General features: G+C 35.0%; 2 protein-coding genes across 5 annotated transcripts; one reads left to right on the top strand and one right to left on the bottom strand.

The window, feature by feature from the left end:
• Window positions 1-1341: 1341 nt before the first annotated feature.
• Window positions 1342-11877, bottom strand: LOC122290524. Of its 4 annotated transcripts, none has more exons than XM_043098287.1 (4): window positions 11690-11877; window positions 10452-11407; window positions 10020-10156; window positions 1342-2468 (listed from the first exon to the last, which is right to left on the bottom strand). In XM_043098287.1, the coding sequence occupies exons 2-4, from the start codon at window positions 11123-11125 to the stop codon at window positions 1597-1599; spliced, it is 1683 nt and encodes a 560-aa protein (XP_042954221.1). In that variant the 5' UTR covers window positions 11126-11407; window positions 11690-11877; the 3' UTR covers window positions 1342-1596. The 4 variants fall into 4 exon arrangements, with proteins under 4 accessions (XP_042954221.1, XP_042954223.1, XP_042954222.1 ...); XM_043098289.1 differs by lacking the exon at window positions 11690-11877 and adding an exon at window positions 11514-11663; XM_043098288.1 differs by lacking the exon at window positions 11690-11877 and adding an exon at window positions 11499-11662.
• Window positions 11878-16891: 5014 nt separating this feature from the next.
• Window positions 16892-27058, top strand: LOC122289220. Its single transcript, XM_043096198.1, has 3 exons — window positions 16892-17134; window positions 26443-26490; window positions 26738-27058. Exons 1-3 carry the CDS (start codon window positions 16892-16894, stop codon window positions 27056-27058), a joined length of 612 nt encoding a protein of 203 aa, XP_042952132.1.
• Window positions 27059-27285: the final 227 nt, after the last annotated feature.

Genomic DNA, 27285 nt, shown 5'->3' with positions numbered 1-27285 from the left:
CATTTTAACCAACTTTTGAGCCTTCTTCAAATCCATCAAATTTACATGGCTTGCTATGAACCAATTAGCAAGCCCATTAAGGTGACAAATCTTCTTCATTCTACTTGTCATCCTATTATTGGCCTCTTGGCAACCTATTTTTACAAAAAATTTCATTGCTCTAGGAATCTTAACTAAAGCAAGGGTGGAAGTTATTTTTTCAAATTATGATCCAAAAGCTCACTTTTCTTTAACGATTGTAACTTCCACTAAGCCAAAGTTATGGGTTATTATTGTCAAATTCTCAATATTTGACAATGTTACCGTGTAAACATGAACGGGGTATTACAGATTAGGGCTCAAAAGGGATTGGCCACTGCAATTGAATTTTTCTTTTTAATATAACACATGGGTCTCTACGTAACTGTACCACCTAAGGTGGTAACTATGAGCAGTAAGAATTGGGGGGCCGAGTAGCAGTACATGAATGAAAAACCTATCTTCTTATATGTTTATAGTATGGGTAGTTCTTACTGAATATCTAATTTGCTTTTGTTTTAAAGCATGACTATACTAGATAATGATTAATGTGAGGATGAAGTTGCTGGATAGGACTAGGCTCATGAAGACGAGACAAAGGCCTAGAGGATATTAATTTTTACTGAAATTTCTTTATTCATGGTTTTTTCTACCAAGTTGTTTTATATATGGCACAAGACCTGTATGTTAAAATTTCATTCAATTTTTTTTTTTTTTTGAAGTAAAACCTGTATGTTAAACCTCTTTCAATTTTAATAAAGCATCTTGTATTTATGTAATGAAATCTTTTACACTTGGTGCTCAAGTAAGAATAAATTTTGAAGTTAGTTTTTCAGTCCCCTAGATTTTTTAAATTAATATCAATTTTAGCCTTGGGGGACGGGCTGTGTATCATCGGTTGTGTCAAATGAACAAATGGATATATGGAATGAATAACTCGAGAAAAAATAAAACCAAAATTATGACATGCGCTTTTTATAACCACCCTATCAGCACCATGATATAGTTTAACGACTACAGTCTGGAAGAGATACATATACTATGGAGTATGACATGTACTTGTTCCTTCCTATATACGTGGTTGAATGCCGTGGGAGGTAGCAGGATGTTTGGCACAGGCCCCAATCCCATTCGTCCTTCTCTAATCCAAATGCGATTATAGATTTCAGTTCTCCGAGTAGAATGGATGGTAGAGTCATCACCTTGTGCCATCATAATTCATTCGATCTCTAATCATTATTCATCGTTTTGATAACTCTCAAGTTTATCACAATTAGGTTAAACTGCAGTGCTGCAAAAACTTCAATCAGATCATAGGCCGGCGGGGAAAATCAGTAAGATCATGATATAGAGTACTTTAACGTGATCGGCTCAGAAAATCACTTTCCATCCAAACAACAGGTACATAAGTTTGAGCGTAAACAGAAAAACGCATGCATATATTAATTTTCTTTTCCTTTTGTTTTCAAGGAAACTCTAAAGTTGCCATATATGTCATCTAGAAGCACAGCAAATTGATTTCCAAGGAATGCATATATGATTCATAGACCTTAATAAATTGCCTTTCCGAGCATTAATTCAAGAGATCCAGAGGCAGGACGAGTCATTTTCCCGCTTCACCTGCATGGATTGCCTCTGATGCTCCACTCGCTCAAGCTGTGATGACAGTTGAAGCAAGTCAGGCCCATTTTGATCACGGGATTGGCGATCATTGGAATTCCATATATCGAACTCTTGGAAAATCCCATCAAAGTTGACTGCATCACCAGTATCCGATATCAGTATGGGACCCGAGTGATGATGATCATTCTCTTCTGCAGAATTCTTTTCTGATAAAGGGAGTTTATTTGAAACTCCACCAGACGAATGCTGTGATCTTATTCCTATCAACTTCTCGGTTAATCGATCCATGCCATAATGGGGATGGTTACTCGGCATGATCAGTGGATGAACCATGGGAATTCCAGCTGGCCGCTGGCTTGAAGAATTCTGTGATTGAGATGACAGAAGAGAGAGAGCACAACCGGAGGGATCTGGTACTCTCGATAATCCTTCAACAGTTGTTGCTGCATCAAAAACATTGTATTCTTCACTTCCTAACGAGGTGTTGTGGAAAAAAGAATGTGAACTGGGAGTTGGGCCTCCTCCTATATCATGTATATACCGATCCGTATTTTCCATGAAAAAGTTCCCAGTTGCTGTCCGAGTTCCATTGTCATGAAAAGGGTGGAAGTACTGTTTTTCAATATCTTGAGGGAAGAGGGAGTTGGAATGGGGATGGCCATTAGTAACAGGAAAGGTTGACAGATGCCTATAGTCAGTCCCATCTTCAACTTTGACATGCCTGCCCCATTCACTGGTCTCATATGTCTCAGGATGCAAGAGGCCACTAGGGAGAATCTCTTGGCAAATAAAAGATGTAGTTCCCACCTGATATCCTTGATCACTCCCTACCAGGCCAGTCAGATCAACATAGTTAGAGAAACACAATAAATATGACTTTGAGAACACGCAAAAGAGGACAACAGTCAAATTACAGTAGGAAACAAGAAATTCTTTGTAAAACTCGTATGAAAAAGAGGCGTGTACTCGAGTCCTTATAAACGACAAAATCACTGGCATGGTGACATACAATATTGTTAAATTCGACCTTTCCAGACGCATTAATGAAAACTAAAAAGTAGGTATTACTTTTTTCAGAAAAGATATAAACTTTTCGCAGGCAGATCAGGTCAGATATCTGGAAAGGTTTGATTCTGCATGCGAAACAGAACGAGACGAGGTGGGTCAGGTGGAAGCCGGCTGAGGCCGGGTAGAAACCAGGTCAAAATTGGAGTAGGCCAACAGTCCGCCAGCGGGTGGGAAGCATGGATGGCCAGTGATGCGTAGAAGTACACACTTGGCAGTAGAGTGTCAGTGATTAATTCGTGTGGAGGACATCCAAATTTTAAAGCGCATATGTACATGGGGCGCAGCAGCGAGATTTCGATTGAGGTGCATTGCATGTGGCGCATCATTGATTGAGGTGCCTAGGTAAGGCTCATGAGACAGACAGCGGCAAAATACATGCATAAGAAGATACATAAGAAGGAGAATGGCAGATGTGGTGGGTGCAGATCCCAAAGCTCATCCGATGGACAACCACTTTCCCTATTTAACTTTAAGCTGCTAATGAGAACGTGTAACGTGTAGGAGGCTGATTGGAAAGCAGTTTCATGTGTGGTGAAGAGATAGATTGAGAGCCGTGTATGCAGTGTCAACTGTGAACCAAGTGGATAAAGAAATAAAAGATGTTTTTCTATAACTAGCTCCCTAATGGCCATGTGTATGAGACAAACGAACTTCACATCTCCAAAGAACCAGTAGAAGCAAACAACCTCAAATACCGTAATAAAAAATAATAATAAACAATTAGTGATGTTTGACATGTGGAAAAATGATTAATTACTCTATAAATTAAATAGAAAGTGGAGGGAGGTCTCGTTTCGATTGCATAATTAACTTTCTTTCCAAATAATTATTTATTATTAACAAAAACAATAAAATGCCCTATTTTGATTAATGAATTTTCTTTTTTCTTTATTAGAAAGAATTAATTCCTCCACAAAGAAAAGTCGATTACATAAGCCAGATGCCACTGTTTCTATGGCTTCCAAACCTCTTTCAACCAGATTCCAACTCCTTTTGGCTGGTCGCGGACATGTTTCTGGCTTTTAAAGAAGCTTTTCAGATATTTAGGCTCTAATGTAGTTGAAATGGTAAGTTTGATATATCATTTGTTTTTATGAAAGAAACTCATGAGATCATGGATACACGACATGTATTAGCTATACCCAGTTAAATTCCAGCCCCGTGTAGCATCCACATCATATAGATAACGTAAATCATTGGCTTTTCACCAATAGTACACGGTTTCTAAAAATTGTTTACACTCAAAGTTTGAATTATAGACCTAGAAGGAGGATACTCTCAAGGTCAAGATCTTTACCATTTAAGCTAACCCCTAAGAAAAAAATTATCATTAATGTAAGTGAATAAGGCAGTGAGATCAGATTTGGAGGCACTACAAACACAACAAGCGTTGTAGAAACCAAATCTGATAACACTAAGGAGATACTTAGAGAATGAGATGAGATAAAAATTTTATAAATATAAGATGATTTGAAAAATTGAATAAAAAATATTATAAAGTTGAATTTTTGTTTTTCTAAATTTGAAAAAATTGTAATAATTTGTTTGAAAAAGTTGTAATGATTAGTTTGAAAGTATATATATTTGAATGATATTTGAGAAGGAAATGAGATGAAATAAGATAAGATATAAATTGTTTCCAAACATCCCAAGTATACGATCTTAGCAGTACTTGTTTTTTTATGAATATATTTTCCCCTAAATTATTCCCAAGTTATTATTTTTTCCCACCCATCAAACAGATGTTTTCTACCTTTTTTTGAATTTGCTCAAGGATTTATTCAAACACACAACGCTATATATGTGTGAGCCGGCCTCCGTTCCCACTAGTTGTCCGGAATCATCTGTATCTGTTATACCAAAGGCCAATAGCCCGCACACACCCCTTCGTACACTCGCTCAACTTTCTACACCGAATGCTTCTCTCGCACACGAAGCACAACACTCTTATCTCCAACAGACATATGGGGCTCCTCTTCTCAAGCAATGAGTACACTAGACTCCAGAATGTAAAGTACCTAACAATGAGAATTAAATTTGATCTCCTCATTTCCTCCATGGAACCAAGTCATCGTACCTCAACATCCCTCAATATTCATCCTATGAACACTACATTCTATGTTGTTTTAATAGATACTTTCTTTCTAAATTCCACATGAAAGATTTAGAGCCCTTGAATTTCTTTTTAGGCATTGAAGTTATTACTTTTTCAAGTGGACTATTTTTATCTATGCACAAGTATGTTTGTGATTCTCTATCCAAGGCATCTATGACAGATTATAATTATGTGGGCACACCCCGTTCCCAGAAGCTCAAGCTCCACAATGCTAATGACTCTCTAGTAGATACAATCTATTACCACAGTGCCTGAGGATATCTCACAAGCATTGACCAAACTCGATCTCAAGCATGTTATGCATAACTAGCTCGGTCTTTCTCATCTTTTTCAAGTTGTCCAACGCATTGTTTGCTATATTCAGGGTACATTAAACAATGGGATGAGATTTATCATTCAATTGGCGCTCAATCTAAACGGGTTTGCTGTTGCTAATTGTTTTGGTTGTCTCCACACACTGCGCTCTACCTATGGCTACTTCATTTTTGTATAAGCAAGTAATTTCCAAAGAAACAAGCTATTATGTCTCAATTCAATGCTGAAGTTGAATATCCAGTTATGGCCCTGCACCTTTAAACTCACTTTAGTCACCAACTTACTTCAGAATATTGGTCACTCAATCTATCTAGCCCTGATATTATTCTGCAACAACATTAGTGTTCGCATGACCTGTTTTACATTAGTACCCTAGATGGCGGAAGCCACAAGTGCTCCCACAAGCTGGGTTTGGGCCATAGCTTAGCCCTTGTCCCACTAGGGAATTCAATGAATCCTTAGGCGACTAGTACTAATTGTCTTAAGTGAATTCATACTCGGATTTGAAACTAAGACCTAGTACATGCCAAACCACTTGGGTTACTATTGTGACCCCACCCTTGGCAATGATAAGTGCCTACTCAATTTGTGCAATTATATTCTTTCTTTTGCTTCAATTTGGGTCTAAATTCAATGTAGGGTGTCAGAATCCAACTTGCAAACCCAAACAGGAATAACACCTTTGACTTTAAGGCCCCATTTGAATATTTGAACATCTCAGTATATCTGTAAATAGTAATGAAAGAGTTTGAGTAAAGATATTTTATTGAGTTTTAAAAAATGAGAGGGAAAAAATTGAATAAAAATTGTTTGAATATGACTTTTTAATATAATTTTTATTTTGAAATTTAATAAAGTTTTATTATTTTTTATGTTTTATTTGAGAGTTTGAAAAAAAAAATGTAATGATTAGATAATAATTAGATGAAAAAATTAAATATTTAAAATTGAAAATATTTTATGTTTAAGTGATATTTGTGAATGAAATATCTGAGAACACTTACAACCCCTATTCGATAAAATCTCTCTCTCTCTCTCTCTCTCTCTCTTTAAGTTTTCAACCTATACAAGGATAGCATAAAATGCTATAGGCTTACATGATGTGACTATCTCTTTTAAATGTGATCATCTAATCATCTAGTTCCAATAGGGAACTTGAGTGAGTTTTTATCATAACCGTCCACGTGATCAATAAGAAAAAGGCACCCATGGTGGGCACCCCTTGCTATTCATATGCCTGATAAGACAGTTTTGCTCGACATATCTATTTGTGAATTATGGTTGGGCATTTAAGCCCAGTCGTGGGTTACAAAAAGGAGGAGCTATTATACAGCCCCTCTCCCCTTAGTGAAAAATATGGCTTGTAACCCAAAAAGTGTAAATCTCTCTTTTACAAATTCTCTCTAGTCCCAGCAATTAGGTTGTGGAATATGTAGGTTTTGCTCTAGTCTTACCACATAGCACATTCTACCATCGATACAAGAGATTTCGGATGAACAATAATGACGACGGAGAATCCGTGGAACAACCACACTAGATCCAAGATATTTCTGACTAGATAATATTGCTTCCGCAATATATTTTGATCTAGTACCTCTGACATAATCCAATTTCACCTAACACCTAATAGAAGATTTGGCATCTCCTTTAGAAGAACTTTCATTATCCAAGTTAGGGGGAATTTTTGTTAGGGGCCTAAAGCCCATGCGAATAGCCCCAAACCCATCACCTTTCTTGGGCCCCATGAGTCAGGCAATCATCGATCCAGGCTCACGAGGGACTCCCCCCCCCCCCCCCCCCCCAAAAAAAAAAAGCAGCTCGAAGCAGGCCCCTGACCTATACGGGTCGGAGGCAACCGTCCACATTGAGATGGGACGTTGCAGTAACAGCGCAGGAAATCTTAGTCGAAGGAAATGGAGAGAAACACGCCAAGAAAAAGGAACGGAACTAAGCAATAACACCAGAAGACCACGACGCATTAAATGACTGACATCAGGAGACCACGCTACATTAAAGACAGCATGGCGGTGGATTCTCCAGGGAGGCCTCCCTCTTCCCCAGAATGCAGGGTATGGCCTCCTAACTTGAGGAGCCGAGTATAAAGAAACACCCAGAATTACGAGATAGGAGGTCCGATCCTTAATAGCAAATTGTTACTAGATTTCTACATTTTCCTTTGGAGCATTTTCTTGGAGAAAAAAACTGACTTAGGCATCGGAAGCTTCCCGGGCTACCGAGAGCCACCCATTTCCCTATTGCAGGACACTGATCGAGCAAAGGTCCGGACCATTGAGTAGCCTGGCCCAAAGGTGTAGAAACATGACGTTAACAATCCACATAATCTAAGGTGTCACAAGATTTAGTTGCACTCAAATAGAGTATCAAGTACCTTTCTTTATGCATAAATAGGGCCGTACACAAGATTCTACAAAAAACTAACGAACCCCACTCAACCAAATTAGAATCCGGCTTGGTTTGTATGGTAAATGAATCATTTATGAATATAAAAAGTTAAGAATTTTTTTTTTTATAAATCAAAATTATGATAAATTATTAAATGATATAATTGTTACAAAACTCTAATTGACTCATATAAGTTTGTATAAACACGCCTAAGTTTTTATAGTTTTATTTTTAACTTTATAATAAGAATATCTTAAGTATTTAAAACAGTAAAAAAAAATCATGTTCGTAATACGATAAAGTTTAAATCTGAGTATAATCATACACACACATACACATATATATATACATTTTATATAAAGATTTTTACAAAAGCTAAACATCGGTTTGGCAAAATTCATAGATTAAGCAATATGATATAGTACTAATATTATGTTTTTTATTTTTCAAAATTAAGTAGCTCAAAATAAGCCAAGAGCATATGGCTCAGATGGCATGAGACCCAGCCTCCATAAGAGAGGTCATGGGTTCGATCCCCCTCCCCAAATAGGGAGAAAAAAAAAAAAGTAGCTCAAAATAAACTTGAACCCATTGAAAAACAAATTAACCATTAATGAATATAAATATAAATTGGTGATAAACTCAAATTTGATTGTGAAATCATTATTTGTTCCAAAAGTTTAAACTGACAGGAAGAGGTAAATTTAATTATTTCTATTATATTCTTAGCACTACCCCCTCTCAATAAGTGAGTCCAATAAGTGGAATATTTAATTAAATTGTGTAAAATGTAAAGTCAAACTCAAAACATACAATGTGAAATCTTCACTTGTCTCGAAAGCTTAAAGAGGTAAATCTAAATATTTGTATTTTACTCTTAACAAAATCGTATTCTTCGATTCGACTAATAATCAAATGAACTAAGCTTGACCCAACCCATTACTTTCGAGTTGAGTCCACTAATTTGTCACATTCAATATGTATTGGCTCAGTTGGTCGAAGTATTTTCTCCTTCCGCTTCAATTTGGGTCAAAAGTCAAGTTAGGTTGTGAGGATTTGCGAATTGAGACTCTTCCGATCACCACCATACTTGTTGATTGTGGTGCGACCAGACACATGATGAGGGAATCGAAGGGCAATAGAGCCAACAATTTGAAGCGTGACAGATATATGAGGGAGCAATTCCCTGATCTCAAGCCAGATTGGAAGTTAAATTTTGAAGCTGCTACTGATTTTTGGAAGGTGGAAGGTTGCCTTCCAAAGTCTACTACTTTGAACTTTGTAAGGGTTTGGTAGAAGTAGAAGAAAACTTTTAGGTTTTGTTTTCCATCAAGTCAAGAGTTGGAACGTGTGTATTCCAAACCCAATCGTGGCAAAATACACCCCTAAGTGAATAAAAAACCTTGCATTTTATCATTCCTTAGTACTTCACATTTAGATATCAATGCCCCATTTGAATGTTGAGCTGAGTTGAGTTTTTTATGAATAGTAGTAAGTTGAGATAGTGAAGTGGGTTTTGTGGGGCCCACCTAAGATGAGTTTAAATGTATTTGTATATTAAAGTGAGTTTAGATGTATTTATAAGAAGTTAAAAAAGATTGTGAGTCACACGTATAAGGATGTGTTGAGTTGAAAAAGGTTGTGGATCCCACATGTAAAGAGGTTTTGAGCATAAATGAGTTTAGTAATTTGAGAGTTAGGTGTTTGGATGTTAGACTCAGTTTAAAATTAGACTGGACTGAGTTGATCTCAGTTGAGTCTAAGTTCCTAACGGGGCCCTAGTTTTCCCTTGGAGGATACAACAAACTTCAAAGAAATGATATCAATTATCAACAATATGTTTGTGAACTTATAATTTCATATATATATATATATATTAAAGCAATCAAATGCGGAATAAACATAGATACTTGAGCAATAGTTATCGCATATAAATAAGTAAGTGCAAAATTTAATTGTAAATGAGCAGTAAAAACAATCATAATCACTTAATAAAACCTATGCGCAGAAAAGAAGTCCCTAATTAAAGAAAGAAATCTTATGCAATCAAAACTGAAGCAGACACAACTATTTCTCAACTTTTAAAAAACTCTTTAATAAAATATTACTATTATTTTAAATTTACTTGAAATTTGTTTTACTTCGATAGATTTGATTTTTAAAAAATAATTATATTTTTTTCAAGAGCTGTATAAAAATAATAAAATAATTGTATAGGTAGAATTTACCTTACGAAATTATGCACAAGAGAAGCATGAGTCAAAGCAAAGACCTTTCAGTTAGAAATCACTATTCTCTTTTTTCTTTTCTTTTCGTTTTTCATCCTTTTCATATAAAGGAAATGGAAAGCAAAACAAAATATCCCAGAAGAAAAGTAAAGCATTAATTCAACACAAAAGGAGAGAATTTGAAGGAGGGAGGGAGGGAGGGAAGGAGAGAGAGTTTAAAGATTGAATTGAAGTTAGCTGTGAAATACCATCAAATGACCGAAGCAATCTCCCGGCCCGTCCAGAGTGAATACCCACTTGAGGCTTTCTGCGACGCTCATTATGACCCGCAAGGCGTTTGCGGCAGCTACGCTTACCCTCATCAAATTCAGCCAGCAAATGAAACCTGGATCATATGTATAGCAGCAAAAGAAATTGTTACACTAGAAGAGCCTCCAGTTCATGGCTTACAGAATTAATTTAACTTTTAAAAATGCAGGTTTAACATTGCAACAATCATCTCTAGATCAGTTGGAAAAATGATTGTATTTAAAAAATTCCTGAATCAATGCTCCTTCTTGCTGCCAAAAGGACATGAAAAGGAAAATGAATTCTTGAGGCATGCATTCTTAGATGGATGTCAGCTTTAAAGATGTAAGGTGAAGGCTTTGTATATTGATTATTGGAACAGAAATCATCACCTGCTGCACTGTTGGCAAAACCTCTGTTCAATGCCATTGACGATAACTTTGGCAGTCTTGGAGTGAACCTCACAAACTTTATGCCTCTTGTGGTAGTCTTTAGAGGAGTTGAGATCCTTATGACAACCATAAACTTGGCAGAATGCTGATTGCGAATTCAACCCTGATGTCCGCACTCTCTTTGCAGTTGTAGATGACTCAAACGAAGATAAAATCGGAACTCCTTTTGGGAATTTAGAGTTTTGAGCATCCTTCTGATCAGGAATCCGCCCCAGATTCAAATCAAACAAGGATGAAAACCGACTGTTGGAGTCCACCATAGAAGTTGAGAGCTTCGGACTAGTGTAGTCGTGATGATCTTCTACAGAAAATGCATTTGGAATGGCCATAATTGGATTAACAAATCTTCCACCGCCAAACTGACCGCTCAAAGCTTCACTCATCGAGTTGTCCGCTAACTGTTTACCAACTATCTCTTGAAAACCCAGTTCCCCAAAACCATGATTCTCAACAGCCTGTTGACCTCCAGAGACTAACATGTTGTTGCCAAAACTACATGGGGTTCTCAATTGCCAACCAAACAAGGCATTTTTGTTTGTCGAGAGTGAATTATTTGGCGATATTCTTTCATCGGTTTCAAACTTCCCTTCAGAAACGTAATTCCAAGGCTCCATTTCATGCAACAGTATCACAGTTTCACGAGATCGCAAAAACCCACTATAGTTCAGCACAATAGGAAAAAAAAAAAAAACACTTTTTTATACAGTACTTCTACCCATACACCGAGTTGAATTTTAACCTCAAAATCGACTAATGCGTATAAGCACCAACTACGGTTGACGATTGGATAATCGTAATAAGCACTGCACACGACCCACATAGCCAATCTAAGCACAAAGAGAAAGCCCTCACAAATTCCCCTTCTTGAAGCTTCATATTCATGGGAGGCTCAATTCCTGAAAAACCAAATAGATTGAAAAAAATAAAAATAAAACCCATTAAATATTAAAGACCCAAACCCAGATAACCAAACAGTACAAAAGTTACAGAAATGTCAAAAACCCAAATTAATCCAAGCCGGAGACATAAGAGTTTCCAATGTAAGGACTCAATCAGTGGAAACTAGAGACAAATAGAAGCAAGAACTACTGAATGAGAAAAGTATTCAGTGACTGAAAGAAAGGGAAACTAAAGTTGCCTGAATGATATGAGGGAGAGGAGAGATAGGTTTACTTTACCAATGTACTGTGAAATAGTGGGTTTGCAGTGTGGGGGCTGAGACAGACAACTCAAAGTGAAAGAGATATCAGTGTGTCCCAAACTACATGGATGATGATGCGGTTGCTATTTTTGGAGAGAGAGAGAGAGAGAGAGGGTGATGGAGTGGGAAGGTGAGCTAACATTGAAGAGTTTTTTTAACTGCTTGTTGTTGCCTTGTTTAGTAAGAAACTGCAATTTCAACGCTGACATTTATAGTATACAGTGAGTCTAGGATTATTAAAAAGTTAATTTTGTTAATTCATTTTCTTTCTTAAATAAATGTAAAAACAGTAAAACAGTTGAACTTGATCTTGGCTTCCTTAATTTAAAAATAAAACAAAATGAAAGAAATAGGCCTTAGAAACTGTCAATTTGTATCGGTAGTTGAAATTTCTTATATGTTATATATCCTTTATTACTGCTTTTTTTTTTTTTTAAATGTTAGCACGTATTTCATCATCGCTCTATCCTTTATTACTGTCTAACTGCTCTTAATTTGAGAGTTTAAACGTGATTATTAATATATCACTCATGCGCGCGTCTCAGGAATATTCGGTTGCAACGCGTCCAAAAGAAAATAAGTGAGATTGAGAAAAGGTCAGGCGTTCTTTTTATCATCGAACTCAGTTGAAAGGTCAAAGTTTGGTTCATCAGACTGACAAAGCAACAGCAACACCAACGTCCTTATCGTTATGGAAAATATGCCAACAGAGTTTGTATTCTAATTCACGCATCCATATTGATATATAAAACGTATATCTGATAAAATGACGTAAATTATAAAAAAAAAAAAAAGAATTAATAAGATATGAAATTTTCTTCTTCTTTCATATATTTTTTTTATATTTTTTTAATTAAAAAAAATTATCGATTAACAAATTAGTACACGAACTTTCTTATATCTAGAAAAACTTATATTTTTATAAAGTGATATTACTTTTATATAATATTTATAATAATATCTTTTATTTTAAAATATAATTATACAATATATTGTGAAAAGTATTGTGTGTTTATTATCTTTCATACCTAAAGACACTTATGAGGTAAGTTACTAGGTCTAGTTTGTATATCTAAATTCAAACTATTTCATCTTATTTTATGTAATAATTATAATTTTTACAAATTCTTATAAAAAATATAATAAATAATTTTATTTTTTTATATTTAAAAACAAAACTAATATTAAAAAATTTATATTATAACAATATTTTATTTAATTTTTAATAAAAAAATCTCTTCCCATCTTATCTAAACTGTACAATCAAATGAAACCTCAAGTGAAGTAATTATATTATTTTATTATTATTTTTAAATAATTTATTTTTATTTTTCATTTTTATTATTATTCACAAATGACTATTATTTCAGCTGTACAGATACGTTCTTTCCTTTGATACAAAATGTTGGGAAGATTAGATGTTTGGTTGTGGATTAATCGCTTGAGAATTAAATAATTTATTTTTAAGAAAATGGGACATTTTTTTTTATTCACTTTTTGAGATTTTGGCTTTTGGCAAATTGGTTATAAAAATAATCTTTTATTCATACAAGTCTTTTTTTTTTCTTTTTCTTTTTTTTTTTAAATCCACTTTGGTCACATTTGTTACTCGAAATAGTATTTTTCAATTTTTTAAAAAATATTATCATATTTATTTATCACATAAATTTACATATATGATCAGATATATTTAAAAATATTTACATATCAAACATGATATTTATTAGTCACATTTTTCATGTCTTAAGCCTTACGGAGGAGAAAGTTAAATTCTATACCTATTTTTAGAACCCGTGTTCGTTTTTAAATAACGTTCTAACTATGACCGAAAGTAATGGCTGTATTTTAGAAATTCTCAGATCACGGTTTTATTTATATTTTAATAATTAGAGTAAGAATGAGAAGCGAAAAGAAGGATCTTTCACTGAAAGTTAATAAAAATATGGGGCACGAGGTAGGAAAGTAGCCCATCACTAAGCATAATAGCATGCATAGCACTGCCATCCAAGATGAGTAGTCTTAATAATCGAGTGTCACTGTCAATGAGCGGTTTAAAACGAACTACTATATAAATATAATTAATGTAATTAAGTTTGTGTTGGGATCTAAAAGACAGGCCCCACACTAGAATTGCGAACCATGCACTACCCACATCTTCTTTTCCATCCTAATCAATTGTAGCATGTAATCGTCACCCTTCAGCAAATTAATAATACGAGCTACCCTTTCACATATTTTTTAGTAATGTTACATATAATTATAAAATATATAAATATAGTATAATTATTTTAAAAAATAATAAAATTTATTATTAAAAGATTAATTTATATGAAAAATAATAAAATTTATTATTAAAAAATTAATTTATTTTTATATAAATTACATATTTATTTATTTTTTTAAATAATTACATCACATTTGTTTGTAACTATAATTTCTCTTTTATATCATCCTTATAAATTAATGGTCCCGACTATCTTAAAGATGTTGCTTGAGGCAAAGATTTGAATGGTTAGGAATTAACTGGATTCTCACCCCGGCCGAGGATTAAGGAGTACTGATGGTAGAAAAAAGAAAAGCTCACGAGTTTTCAGCGACTACATTGTCAAAAAGTATACATAGTCTGGAGTTGTTTTCAATGCATCAGGAAAAATTGTGCAAGCTTGTCGTGCGTTGGAATTAGTATTTCCTCCCAGGCAACTTTCCAAATGACAATGTTTTAAGACATTTGTTGTCTCGAGGTTAAAGTCTTTAAAAAAAAAAAAAATGGATTAAGTCTGGTTATAATCTGAATATCCTAATTTTAAATTAAAATTTAAAAAAAAAATGGATGTCCGATTGATTATTTTTCCATATCAAAATCCAGATTAATCCGTGCGGATAACCGCCTAGTTTTTATAATTCGAATCCGGTTACACATTCCTATAATTAGGGATGAAATTTCATTCATACCCATTCACTGTATACTAGAAAAATCATCATCAATTTCCTCTGGGGAGCATGCAGAGATGCAATTCACACCCTCTCTAATACTTGCGAAAAGAAAAGTCACTCAAAATAGGTTATGTTCAATATGTACAAAAGTTTCAGAAACTGTGGGACATGATCTCTGAAATTGCGCACCTTCAAAAGATGTTCAATAGTATCTTCCCAAAAAAATACTATTTCGTCTCAAAACAGTTTTTGAGACAAAAAAAAAAAGTTGCAAATTGGTCCTAATATCATTGTCCCGAAAGTTTTTTTGGGTTAAAATTCGATTTTGAACCTAAAATATATTTTTTATGACGAAATTGGATAAAACAGTTCGATAGCGTTTGAACAAAAATTTTTTTGGGACGATTTTATTTCATCCCAAAAAATCAGTCTTACAATCAAATTTACACATTCAAACGATAATGAAGTTCGACCAGGTTAGATTATTTGTTCGATTGAATAACTTCAGTTCCAACGTCACAATTTAAGTTCAACCTATCAACTACATACGTTCAAACGTCAATATCTTTACTTCAAACATTCAACTATATACATTCTAATATTATATTTGAACTATCAACTACATACGTTCAAACGTCAATATCTTTACTTCAAACATTCAACTATATACATTCTAATATTATATAACATTGGAACTTTAATTTTGATTGTTAGGTGGTTTTTTTCTCAAGGGAACGCAGGCCTAGGCATGAGAGGCCTAAGATAGCCAAACAAACCCCGGCCCATGGAGGGCCTTGAGGCCCTAAGAAAGAGGAACATGGGACATACGGATCCTTGTAGTGTCACTAGACCCTGAAGGGGTAAAATTGGCAAATATCTTGTTTAAGTGGAGGACATATGACATCTCACAATAAGCAAAGAGGGAGGGATGATCCGACATATCACACCTACGCCAGGAAGACGGGATAGAGGCTACGCTGCATTAAATGAGCATGGTTGGAAAAGCTATAGGGGCATGCCACGTCCAACCACAAGGCATGGGCTCTTGATCCTGGAACCCAAGTATAAAATGGTTCCCAGGTAACATGGGCACATGTTAGATTCTTTGAACTCTCCTTACCCTTACTACTCTCCTGTACATTTCCTACAAAAGCATTTTACTGACTTTGGAATTAGAGGCTCTCCTAGCCACCACAACGGCCACCACCCCTTAGTGCTTTCTCTGTGCTTGCAGGCCCAAGATTAAAGATCTGAGCTACTGAGGGTCGTAGCGTATGAAACACGACGTTAACAGTGGTGTTATTTGTGGGATCCTCGAAAAAATTTATATGTCCTTCTTATGCTTGTGAGAACTTGTTGTCAGATAGCTCGGGAATACGACGAAGTAAGGACACAGATAAACGTGGAAGCAGAGATCGCAACCAGGAGGAACAGAGAAGGATACGCATATTAGCGCCACCAATGAGCTGGGAGACATTGCGCAAACGAGGGAGGATATGCAAGCCATCCTCCCGCCTGCACCGGAGTGTGCCCTAACAGAGGACGAGGTACGGGATGAGCACGCTCTCAAGAAGATAGAGCCAAACAAGTCACTGGAATTGTTTCTTTCGGATCCAAACCTCCCAAAAACCACTACCAGGATTGACACTAGGATGATTGTTGAGATAAGGGTCGCTATGCAACAGCTCCTCATGGAACATCGTGACGTCTTCACTAGCCATGAGGACATGCCAGGAATCAACCCAATGATCATGCAACATCATCTGAGCGTTGACCCCAGAGCTAGTGGAGTAAGGTAGACGCGCAAGAGCTTTAGCGCAGAGAAGAGCGCCACCATTGCCATAGAGTTTGCAGAGGTTAATCAGTTACTTGCGGTAGGGTTCATACGAGAAGCACACTACCTGAATGGCTGTCCAACGTGGTTCTTGTAAAGAAACCGAACAACAAGTGGATAATGTGCATGGACTTCACCGATTTGAACAAGGCTTGCCCGAAAGACAGCTTTCCAGTTCCTTGCATCAACCTCATCATAAACTCAATAGTGGGCCACCGCATTATGAGTTTCATAGATGCTTACTCCAAGTACAATCAGATTCGCATGAACCTGAATGACGAGGAGAAGCCATCGTTCATCACAGACCGGGGGCTATATTATTACTCGGCCATGTTGTTTGGCTTGAAGAATGCGAGGGCCACCTACTAGTTGTTAGTCAACTGTATGTTCAAGGACCAAATCGAGAGGAATATGGAGATCTATGCGGACGACCTACTGGTCAAGAGTGGAAATCCCACACAACACCTAGATGATCTTCGAGAGGCCATCGTGGTGTTTCAACAGTACAAGATAAAGTTGAACCCAGCAAAATGCACATTCGGTGTGGGCTCCAGGAAGTTTCTGGGCTTCATGATGTTAGAACGGAGAATCAAGGCCAACCCAGAGAAAGTGGAGGCTATCCTCAATATGCCTCTGTTGAACTCAAGGTTTCAAGTTTCATGTGATTATAAATCTACACATGGATTTTGATGATAACAAATGAATTCAAAGAATAGAGGAGTTTCAAGCTCAAGTTGTTCACACAATGGAATCAAGCACATCAAAGAACCAAGCATAAGCAAGAAGGAAACAAGTTCACATTAAAGTCATAGAGTAATGTTGAAAATTCGAAATTAGGATTAATGCTCAAAATTAATATTTTATCATAAAGCATTAAAATATATTTTCCACATGTGCATGAATATTTTTGAAAATTAAATTTGAAAATTTTGAAAGATGATTGATTGTCATCTTTTGCATGTGCATACCTTGATTAAAGGGTTGAACTTTGAAAATATTAAAGATGATTGATTGTCATCTTTCACATGTGCATGTTTTATTTGAATATTTTCAAAAGTGATTGATGCTTTTTTAGACTTATACAAAAGGTAGATGATTTTGTTTGAAAAATTTAAAAAGTAAAGTGTGCTCATTTTGTCATATGCAAAAAGTAAAATATTAGATTTGAATTTTTTGAAAAGGAAAGTGTGCTCATTTTGTCATATGCCAAAAGTAAAAGATTAGGTTTGATTTTTTTTGAAAAAGTGAATGATATTGTCTTTGACAATTGAAAAAGAAGAACCTTTTATTTGAATTTTTTGAAAAAGTGAATGATGTTGTCTTTGACATGTGAATCTTTTTAAATTTGAATATGAAGTCTCATATGCCTATAAATAGATCATTTGAGCGCTTCACATTCACAACACCAAGAGCATACAACATTCATTCAAAGCTTTCATTCTCTCTTCTCTAAGCATTGAGCATTAATCATTGTTCATTTTGAGAGATATAGTTTGCGCTGTATTGTTCTTATTTCACTCATTGAGGAGTGTTTTCTGATAACCTATCCACTATCAGCTTTTGTATCAGAAAAAGGGTGTGTATAACCCTTGTACGTGTAGAAAGTATTCTACATGGGGAATAGTTGAATCACCACGTGTAAGATGATTGCAAGTGTAGAGGGTGTTCTACACGGATCCTTTGTAGCGGTGTTGTTCAAAGGTGTAATAGGTTTCTATCTCCACCTGAAGGAGGTTGAATAGTAAATTTGGGAATCCTCAAGGGGTAGCTTGAGGCGAGGACGTAGGCAGTGAGGCCGAACCTCGTTAACATACTGAGTTTGCTTCTCTCTTACCCTTACTCTTTATATTTATTGTTATTTCATATTTTGTTTATATTTTATATTATATATTTGATTTATAATTGTTATTTTTTTTAATACAACTCAATTCACCCCCCCTCTTGTATTAGTCATCTGGGCAACAATTGGTATCAGAGCTAAGAGCTCTATTATAAGATTAACTATCTTTTGAGTTAAGATCTTGTGGCTAACATTGCAGCTTCATTTGGTGAATGTCAATCTAGCAGTCGGCCTCCACTCTTTTGTGGAGATAATTATTCATTCTGGAAAGTTAGAATGAGAATATTTCTTCAATCTCAAGGTAGAGAAATCTGGAAATGTATTGTAAATGGACCTTATATTCCAACAAAAGTGGTTGATGGAGTAAAGGTCAAAAAGGAAGAAGAAGAGTTTGATCATGAAGACGATAGACTTTATACTTTAAATTTAACTGCTATGAATTTATTATATAATGCTCTTAATGGAAATGAGTTTAATAGAATAATGAATTGCGCTACGGCAAAGGAAATTTGGGATAACTTGGAAGTAACTTATGAAGGAACTTCACAAGTCAAGGAATCAAAAATTTATATTCTTACTCATGAATATGAAATGTTTAAGATGAATAATGATGAATCAATTTCTAGTATGCACACTCGTTTTACTAACATCATAAACAGTTTGACAGCTCTTGGCAAAATTTATTCCAAGGTGGAGATAGTAAGAAAAATTCTCAACTCTTTACCAAAATGTTGGAAATCAAAAGTTACAGCGATTCTTGAAGCTAGAGACCTCAAGAAGCTCGAAGTCAATGAACTCATCGGGTCACTTATTACCCATGAGTACACATTGAAAAGAGGAAAAGAAGAAGGAAAGCCAAAGAAGAGCTTAGCACTTAAAGCTGTTCCTCATGAAAGTGAAAGTGATGAAGATGAGGAAAATGAAAATAAAGATGAAGAAGTTGCGATGATAACAAGAAGAATTCAGAGGTTCTTGAAGAAAAATAGAACTCCTCCGAGGAAATCCTTCAAAAAGTTTTCCAAGAAAGATTCAGATAAAAATGACACTTTAATTTGTTATAAATGCAATAAACTTGGTCATATCAAACCAGATTGTCCTCTGCTAAAGAAAGATCGAAACAAGGGCAAGAAAGCAATGAAAGCTACATGGGATGATGATTCAAGTAGCTCAGATAGTGAAGCAAGCAATGAAGAATCAGCAAATTTTTGTCTTATGGCTAAAGATGACATTGAGGTAACAAATCTTGATAATATTGAAAATCCTTCATATGAAGAATTGCAAAATGTTTTAGAAGAGGTATATGAGGAATTTGAAAAATTGGGTATCAAGTATACTGCTTTGAAAAAGAAAAATTCTTCTTTAACAAACGAAATTGAAATTTTAAGAAAAGAAAGTATCATTTTGAAAGATGAAAATCTTGAATTGAATAAGAAGAAAACCGATTTAGAAAATATTGTTGAAAACTTTACGAATGGAAAAAGAAATTTTGAAAAACTTCTTGGTAGTCAAAGATGTGTTTTTGACAAGGCAGGTTTGAGATATATGCCAAAACAAAAATACAAACCTTATAAAAATTTCTTTGATAATCATTCTACATCAAAGACTAATATTCAAAATTCTTTTCATAAAATAATTTTGTCAAAAAAGGATATTATTATAATCATTCAAGTTTTTCATATATGTCACATGCTATTTGCAATTTTTGTAATAGAAATGGTCATAATTATCATACTTGTCCTATTAGAAGAAATCTTACAATGACTATTAGGGCCATATGGATACCTAAAAATCTTGTTTCTTCTAATACTAATAAATAAAGGACCCACAGAACTTGGGTACCAAGAAAAATCATTTTAATTGTTTTTATAGGTATGCATGAAGTCTTCCACAAGTAAAAACAAATGGTTTTTAGATAGTGGATGTTCAAGACACATGACGGGAGACGAGACTAAGTTCTTTGATCTTAGATCTAAAGAAGAAGGACACGTGACATTTGGAGACAACTCGAAAGGGAAGATCGTAGGAATAGGTAAAATTGGTAATGAATCTTCTCTCATAATTGAAGATGTTCTACTTGTTGAAGGTCTAAAACATAATCTTTTGAGTATAAGTCAATTATGTAATAAAGGATTTACAGTTACTTTCAAAATGGATAAATGCATTATTTTGAATGATCATGATTGTAATATTTGTTTTATTGCTTTTAGAAACAATAATGTTTATGCAATCGATTTTGAAGAAATTACCTCACAAGATGCTATTTGCTTTTCAGCTCAAAATGAAACTAGTTGGCTATGGCATAGAAGATTAGGTCATGCCAATATGGAACTTATTTCCAAACTTTCAAAAAATGATCTTGTGAGAGGTTTACCAAAAACAAATTTTCTTAAAGACAAAATTTGTGATGCATGTCAATTTGGTAAACAAACAAAAACTTCTTTTAAAACTAAGAAACATATTTCCACTACTAGACCATTGCAACTGATACACATGGATCTTTTTGGACCAAATAGAGTTGCAAGTCTAGGAGGAAAATATTATGCATTTGTTATTGTTGATGATTTCTCTAGATATACTTGGGTCATCTTTCTTACTCATAAAGATGAAGCACATAATGCATTTACCAAGTTATGCAAGAGAATTCAAAATGAAAAGGGCTATACTATTTCAAGTATCCGAAGTGATAGGGGAAAAGAGTTTGTTAATAAAAATATTGAAACATTTTGTGATGAAAATGGTTTTGTGCATAATTTTTCTGCTCCTTGAACTCCTCAACAAAATGGGGTAGTAGAGAGGAAAAATAGATTTCTTCAAGAGATGGCAAGAACAATGCTCAATGAGAACAACTTGCGTAGTTATTTTTGGGCCGAAGCGGTAAGTACTGCATGTTATGTTATAAATAGAGTTATGCTAAGGTCTAAGTTAGATAAAACCCCCTATGAGCTTTGGAATGAGAAAAAGCCCAACATTGGTTACTTTCATGTATTTGGATGCAAATGTTTTATTTTGAATGACAGGGATAATTTAGGCAAGTTTGATGCAAAATCTGATTAAGGTATCTTTCTCGGGTATTCTACTAATAGTAAAGCTTATAGAGTATTCAATAAAAAGACTTTGACTGTACAAGAATCTATGCATGTAGTATTTGATGAATCTAATTCTCCACTCTCCAAGAAATCTATTGATGAAGAAACAGAAGGTATAAATAACACAGAAAGTCTCAATCTCAACAAAGAGAAAACAATAGAGGAAGTTCAACATGGAGCCATCAGGAAAGATCATCAAAATTTAATACAAGATGCAACCAAACAGTGGAAATTTGTGAAAGATCATCCAATGGAAAAAATTTTGGGAGAACCTTTACAAGGTGTAAGTACTCGATCATCTCTTAGAAATATTTGCAATCATACTGCTTTTCTATCTCAAATTGAACCCAAAAATATTGATGACGCACTTCTTGATGAATCTTGAATTCTAGCTATGCAAGAAGAGTTGAATCAATTTGAAAGAAATGATGTTTGGACACTTGTTCCTAGACCCAAAAATCATACTATTATTGGAACAAAATGGGTTTTTGAAAATAAGAAAGATGAGTCCGGAGTCATAACTAGAAATAAGGCTCGATTTGTAGTCCAAGGTTTTAATCAAGAAGAATCGATTATGATGAGACATATGCACCAGTCGCAAGATTAGAAGCTATTCGAATGCTACTTGCATATGCTTGTTATAAAGATTTCAAACTTTTTCAAATGGATGTTAAAAGTGCTTTCTTAAATGGTTTTATAAATGTAGAGGTATATGTTGAGCAACCTCCAGGTTTTGAAAATCATATTTCCTCAAATCATATTTTCAAACTCACAAAAGCACTATATGGACTTAAACAAGCTCCTAGAGCTTGGTACGAGAGACTCAGTGGTTTCTTGATTGAAAAAGGTTTTTCAAGAGGAAAAATCAACACAACTCTTTTCATTAAATATGAAAATGATGATATTCTTTTGATTCAGATTTATGTTGATGATATAATTTTCGGTACTAGTAATGAAAATATGTGTCAAGTTTTTGCTAAGACTATGCAGGAAGAATTTGAGATGAGCATGATGGGAGAACTTACATTGTTTCTTGGATTGCAAATTAAGCAAGCAAAAAGTGGGACATTCATCAATCAATCAAAATATATTAAGGAATTACTGAAGAAGTTTGGGATGGAAAATGCTAAGGAAATTGGAACACCAATGAGCCCATCAACTAAACTTGATAAAGATGAATCCGGTAAGCCAGTTGACTCGAAGATATATCGAGGTATGATTGGTAGCTTATTATATTTAACAGCTAGTAGACCAGATATTATGTTTAGTGTGTGCTTATGTGCACGCTTTCAATCATTTCCAAAAGAATCACATTTAATTGCAGTTAAGCGCATTCTTAGATATCTTAGTGGTACAATTAACTTAGGATTATGGTACCCTAAGCATACATCTTTCGATCTAATCAGCTACACAGATGCAGATTATGCTGGCTGTAAAATAGATCGAAAAAGCACTAGTGGAGCATGCCATTTCTTAGGTCATGCATTAGTTTCCTGGTTTAGTAAAAAACAAAATTCTGTTGCACTATCTACTGCTGAGGCAGAATATGTTGCTGCGGGTAGTTGTTGTGCTCAAGTTCTCTACATGAAACAACAACTTGAAGATTTTAAACTCAAGTATAATCACATTCCAATCAAATGTGATAATACAAGTGCTATAAATCTTTCAAAGAACCCAATACAACATTCTAGAACTAAGCATATTGAAATAAGATATCATTTTCTTCGAGATCATGTGCAGAAAGGCGATATAGTACTAGAATTCACAAACACACACGATCAGTTAGCAGATATTTTCACAAAGCCTTTACTAGAAGATAGATTATGTATGATCAGAAGAGAAATAGGTATGATGCATGCTATGAATATTTCTTAAAAGATAGACCAGAGTCAATAAAAATAGAGATAGATTTTTTAAATACTTTTACATAAACTTGAGATTCTTAGCCTCATGTTTGAGACGCTCATTCTCTTCATACAATATCATGTCATTCTTATCCATGGGAACCGGCAAGCAGAATGAAGAATCTAATAAAGATTTCAACTGTTTATTCTTCTGCCGAATGATTCCTTCCCTTGTGTGAGACTCTTGAACAATTCGTTGAAGTACAACAATTTGTTCTTTGAGCTTTTCAACTTCGTGATTTTTGACTTGTAGCCGCTGAGAAAAAGCCACAATAGAGGAAGAGTAGCGAGTCCCAAGACTCACCAAGTCATAAATAGCATCAGAATCTGATTTATTAGTCAGATTATTATTTTCTTGCTGCAACATGGCACCAATGGCAGCTGCAGAAAGGACAGGAGGTTGAGATGCAGAATGCCTCATGGATGGTTCTAAAGAAATGTTAGAAGAATGAGCCATTGAGAAAAGAATAGAAGGCTTAAAACGAGAATGCTGAAGGAATGCATATGAGTTATAGAGATGAGATGAAAACTTGATGCGAATTAGATGAACTTCAGGACTGATTTTATAGAGATAGCATAAAGAATAAGACAAACTATTGTCTCTTCAAATCTTATTTAGTCAAAAGAAATACAAGATATGCTGGACACACATTGTCAAAAGTTTTCTTACTAAGCCAGCGAGATTAACATTAGATTGTCCCTATTTTTCTAGTAAACGATGAACCTCTGCTGTTATCTGCCGATGTTGACCTTGTATCTGAACCCTTTCTCGTTCCAACTCCTCTATTCGTGGTTGCAGATCATGAGCATACCAATCTGTAAATTTTTTCAACTCTTGGTTTTCTTGCTTTAGCCTTTTATTCTCACTATCCTTATTAGCAAGCTTCTGTCGTAACTCAAATATTTGCATGTTAAGATGATCAATCTCACTCACCCTTGCCATTAACCTCCGAGACATGATCGTAACAGAGGCAGCATATTGACTACTGAGCATTCTTGATTCTGCAATAATCTCAGAATCAGCCTTACTAGAAAAACGGTTCACTGCTCCTATCATGGTATTGACGGCCTCAGGAGAAAAGATTGATGATTGATGCGTCAAGGGTTCCTGATTCAAGTCTGGAACATTAGTTGAAGAGAATTGCTCAGCCATTTTATTGTTGTGGTAAAACAGAACTCAGGTCAAGAAGCAATTATTTTTTTTGGCATCCGATAGATGAAAATGATCATTTTTTTATAGCAACTCAGAGCCTTCAATCACGTTTGTCAACAACATCAGGCGATTGTTTAAATCTCTAGCTGCACTAAATTCATAGAGTTAGGCCTCGAGACTTTGCAGCATTTGTCGGGTCACGGATGGCTCCTTTTTCAACTATTTATAGTGACTATTAAACGCATCGTTTTCTTCAGTCCATTTACTTGCTGCCGATCCTTTTTAATGATGCCAAAATGGGGAGAAGTTTTAGACTAGAACATTAACATTGTTTAAATTGCTAAACTTGTTATATATGCTTGGAATTATATTTATACTTTTGCTTGAAAAACTAACGCATATTTTCAGGGGGAGCTTAAGTATTAATACAGGTTTCAAGTTCTATCAAGTATTTGTCATCATCAAAAAGGGGGAGATTGTTGAACTCAAGGTTTCAAGTTTCATGTGATTATAAATCTACACATAGATTTTGATGATAACAAATGAATTCAAAGAATAAAGGAGTTTCAAACTCAAGTTGTTCACACAATGGAATCAAGCACATCAAAGAACCAAGCATGAGCAAGAAGGAAACAAGTTCACATTAAAGTCATAGAGTAATGTTGTAAATCTCTTAAAATTCGAAATTAGGATTAATGCTCAAAATTAATATTTTATCATAAAGCATTAAAATACATTTTCCACATGTGCATGAATATTTTTGAAAATTAAATTTGAAAATTTTGAAAGATGATTGATTGTCATCTTTTGCATGTGCATGCCTTGATTAAAGGGTTGAACTTTGAAAATATTAAAGATGATTGATTGTCATCTTTCACATGTGCATGTTTTATTTGAATATTTTCAAAAGTGATTGATGCTTTTTTAGACTTATACAAAAGGTAGATGATTTTGTTTGAAAAATTTGAAAAGTAAAGTGTGCTCATTTTGTCATATGCAAAAGGTAAAAGATTAGGTTTGAATTTTTTGAAAAGGAAAGTGTGCTCATTTTGTCATATGCCAAAAGTAAAAGATTAGGTTTGATTTTTTTGAAAAAGTGAATGATGTTGTCTTTGACAATTGAAAAAGAAAAACCTTTTATTTGATTTTTTTGAAAAAGTGAATGATGTTGTCTTTGACATGTGAATCTTTTTAAATTTGAATATGAAGTCTCATATGCCTATAAATAGATCATTTGAGAGCTTCACATTCACAATACCAAGAGCATACAACATTCATTCAAAGCTTTCATTCTCTCTTCTCTAAGCATTAAGCATTAATCCTTGTTCATTTTGAGAGATATAGTTTGCGCTGTATTGTTCTTATTTCACTCATTGAGGAGTGTTTTCTGATAACCTACCCACTATCAGCTTTTGTATTAGAAAAAGGGTGTGTATAACCCTTGTGCGTGTAGAAAGTATTCTACACGGGGAATAGTTGAATCACCACGTGTAAGGTGATTGCAAGTGTAGAGGGTGTTCTACACGGATCCTTTGTAGCGGCGTTGTTCAAAGGAGTAATAGGTTTCTATCTCCACCTGAAGGAGGTTGAATAGTGAATTTGGGAATCCTCAAGGGATAGCTTGAGGCGAGAACGTAGGCAGTGGAGCCGAACCTCGTTAACATACTGAGTTTGCTTCTCTCTTACCCTTACTCTTTATATTTATTGTTATTTCATATTTTTTTATATTTTATATTATATATTTGATTTATAATTGTTATTTTTTTTAATACAACTCAATTCACCCCCTCTTGTATTAGTCATCTGGGCAACAACCTCCCCCTCAGAGCATTAATGATGTCTAGAAGCTCACAGGTCTGGTGGCGACCCTCAATTGGCTTGTATCAAGGTCAACCGACAAGTACCTCACCAACCCTTTGTTGCTCAACCAACCTAGGTGTGGGGTGGTCTTAATCTTGTACTTGTCTGTCTCCCTGTAGGAGGCCTCCTTGACCCTGGTACGAGACAATGGTGGGGCCCAGCGACTGGTATACTACATCAGCAAAGCTTATCGGGGATGAAGGCTAGGTACCACTTTATCGAGCAACTCACTTTCACTTTGGTGGTAACCACTCGAAAGCTCCAACCCTATTTCCAAGCCCATCTGGTCAAAGTCCTCACCAAGACCCCTAAAACAAGATGCTACAAAGACCGAACGCCTCAAGCCACCTCACCAATTAAGCTGTAGAACTGAGTGAGTTCGGCATTGAGTATGCCCTGTGCACCTTCATAAAGGGTCAAATGCTGACAGATTTTGTTGCGGTGTTCATAGGCTTCCCTAAGGAAATTGAACATGCAAAACCCATGAAGCCTTGGCAAGTCTTTGTCGATGACTCGTATTGTCGGGCTAGAGGGGGAGTGGGAGTGTATATCATTATGGACAAGGACGAGGAGTACGACTATGCTGCCAAGTTGGCATTTAAAACTACAAACAAGAAGGTGGAGTACGAGGTGCTATTCTTTTGCTTGACAATCAGCAAGTCTCTAGGTGTTGAAGAGGTGGAGGTTCGGGCCACTCCCAAGTCATGGTTAGCCAGGTACGAGATGAATTCATGACGAAAAGTGAGAAATTGAAAAAGTACCTAACGCTGATAGAGGTTTAGTAACGTCTATCCTTGTGGTGGGACCTCTAGAAAATGATTTTAATAAAAATAGACAGGAATTACGGTTCTTGTTGAAAATTTCTTTTCCTTTCATGCTAGGATACAAAAGATTCCATGATTATAAATAAAACTTGTTTTTCTTCATTAAAAAGATTATAGCAAAAATCATAAATTTTATAA

This window comes from Carya illinoinensis, chromosome 12, assembly GCF_018687715.1.
Source record: "Carya illinoinensis cultivar Pawnee chromosome 12, C.illinoinensisPawnee_v1, whole genome shotgun sequence".
Classification (NCBI taxonomy): Eukaryota; Viridiplantae; Streptophyta; class Magnoliopsida; order Fagales; family Juglandaceae; genus Carya; species Carya illinoinensis.
Note: the sequence above shows the minus strand (reverse complement) of the source record. Positions and strands in the feature narration are given on the sequence as shown.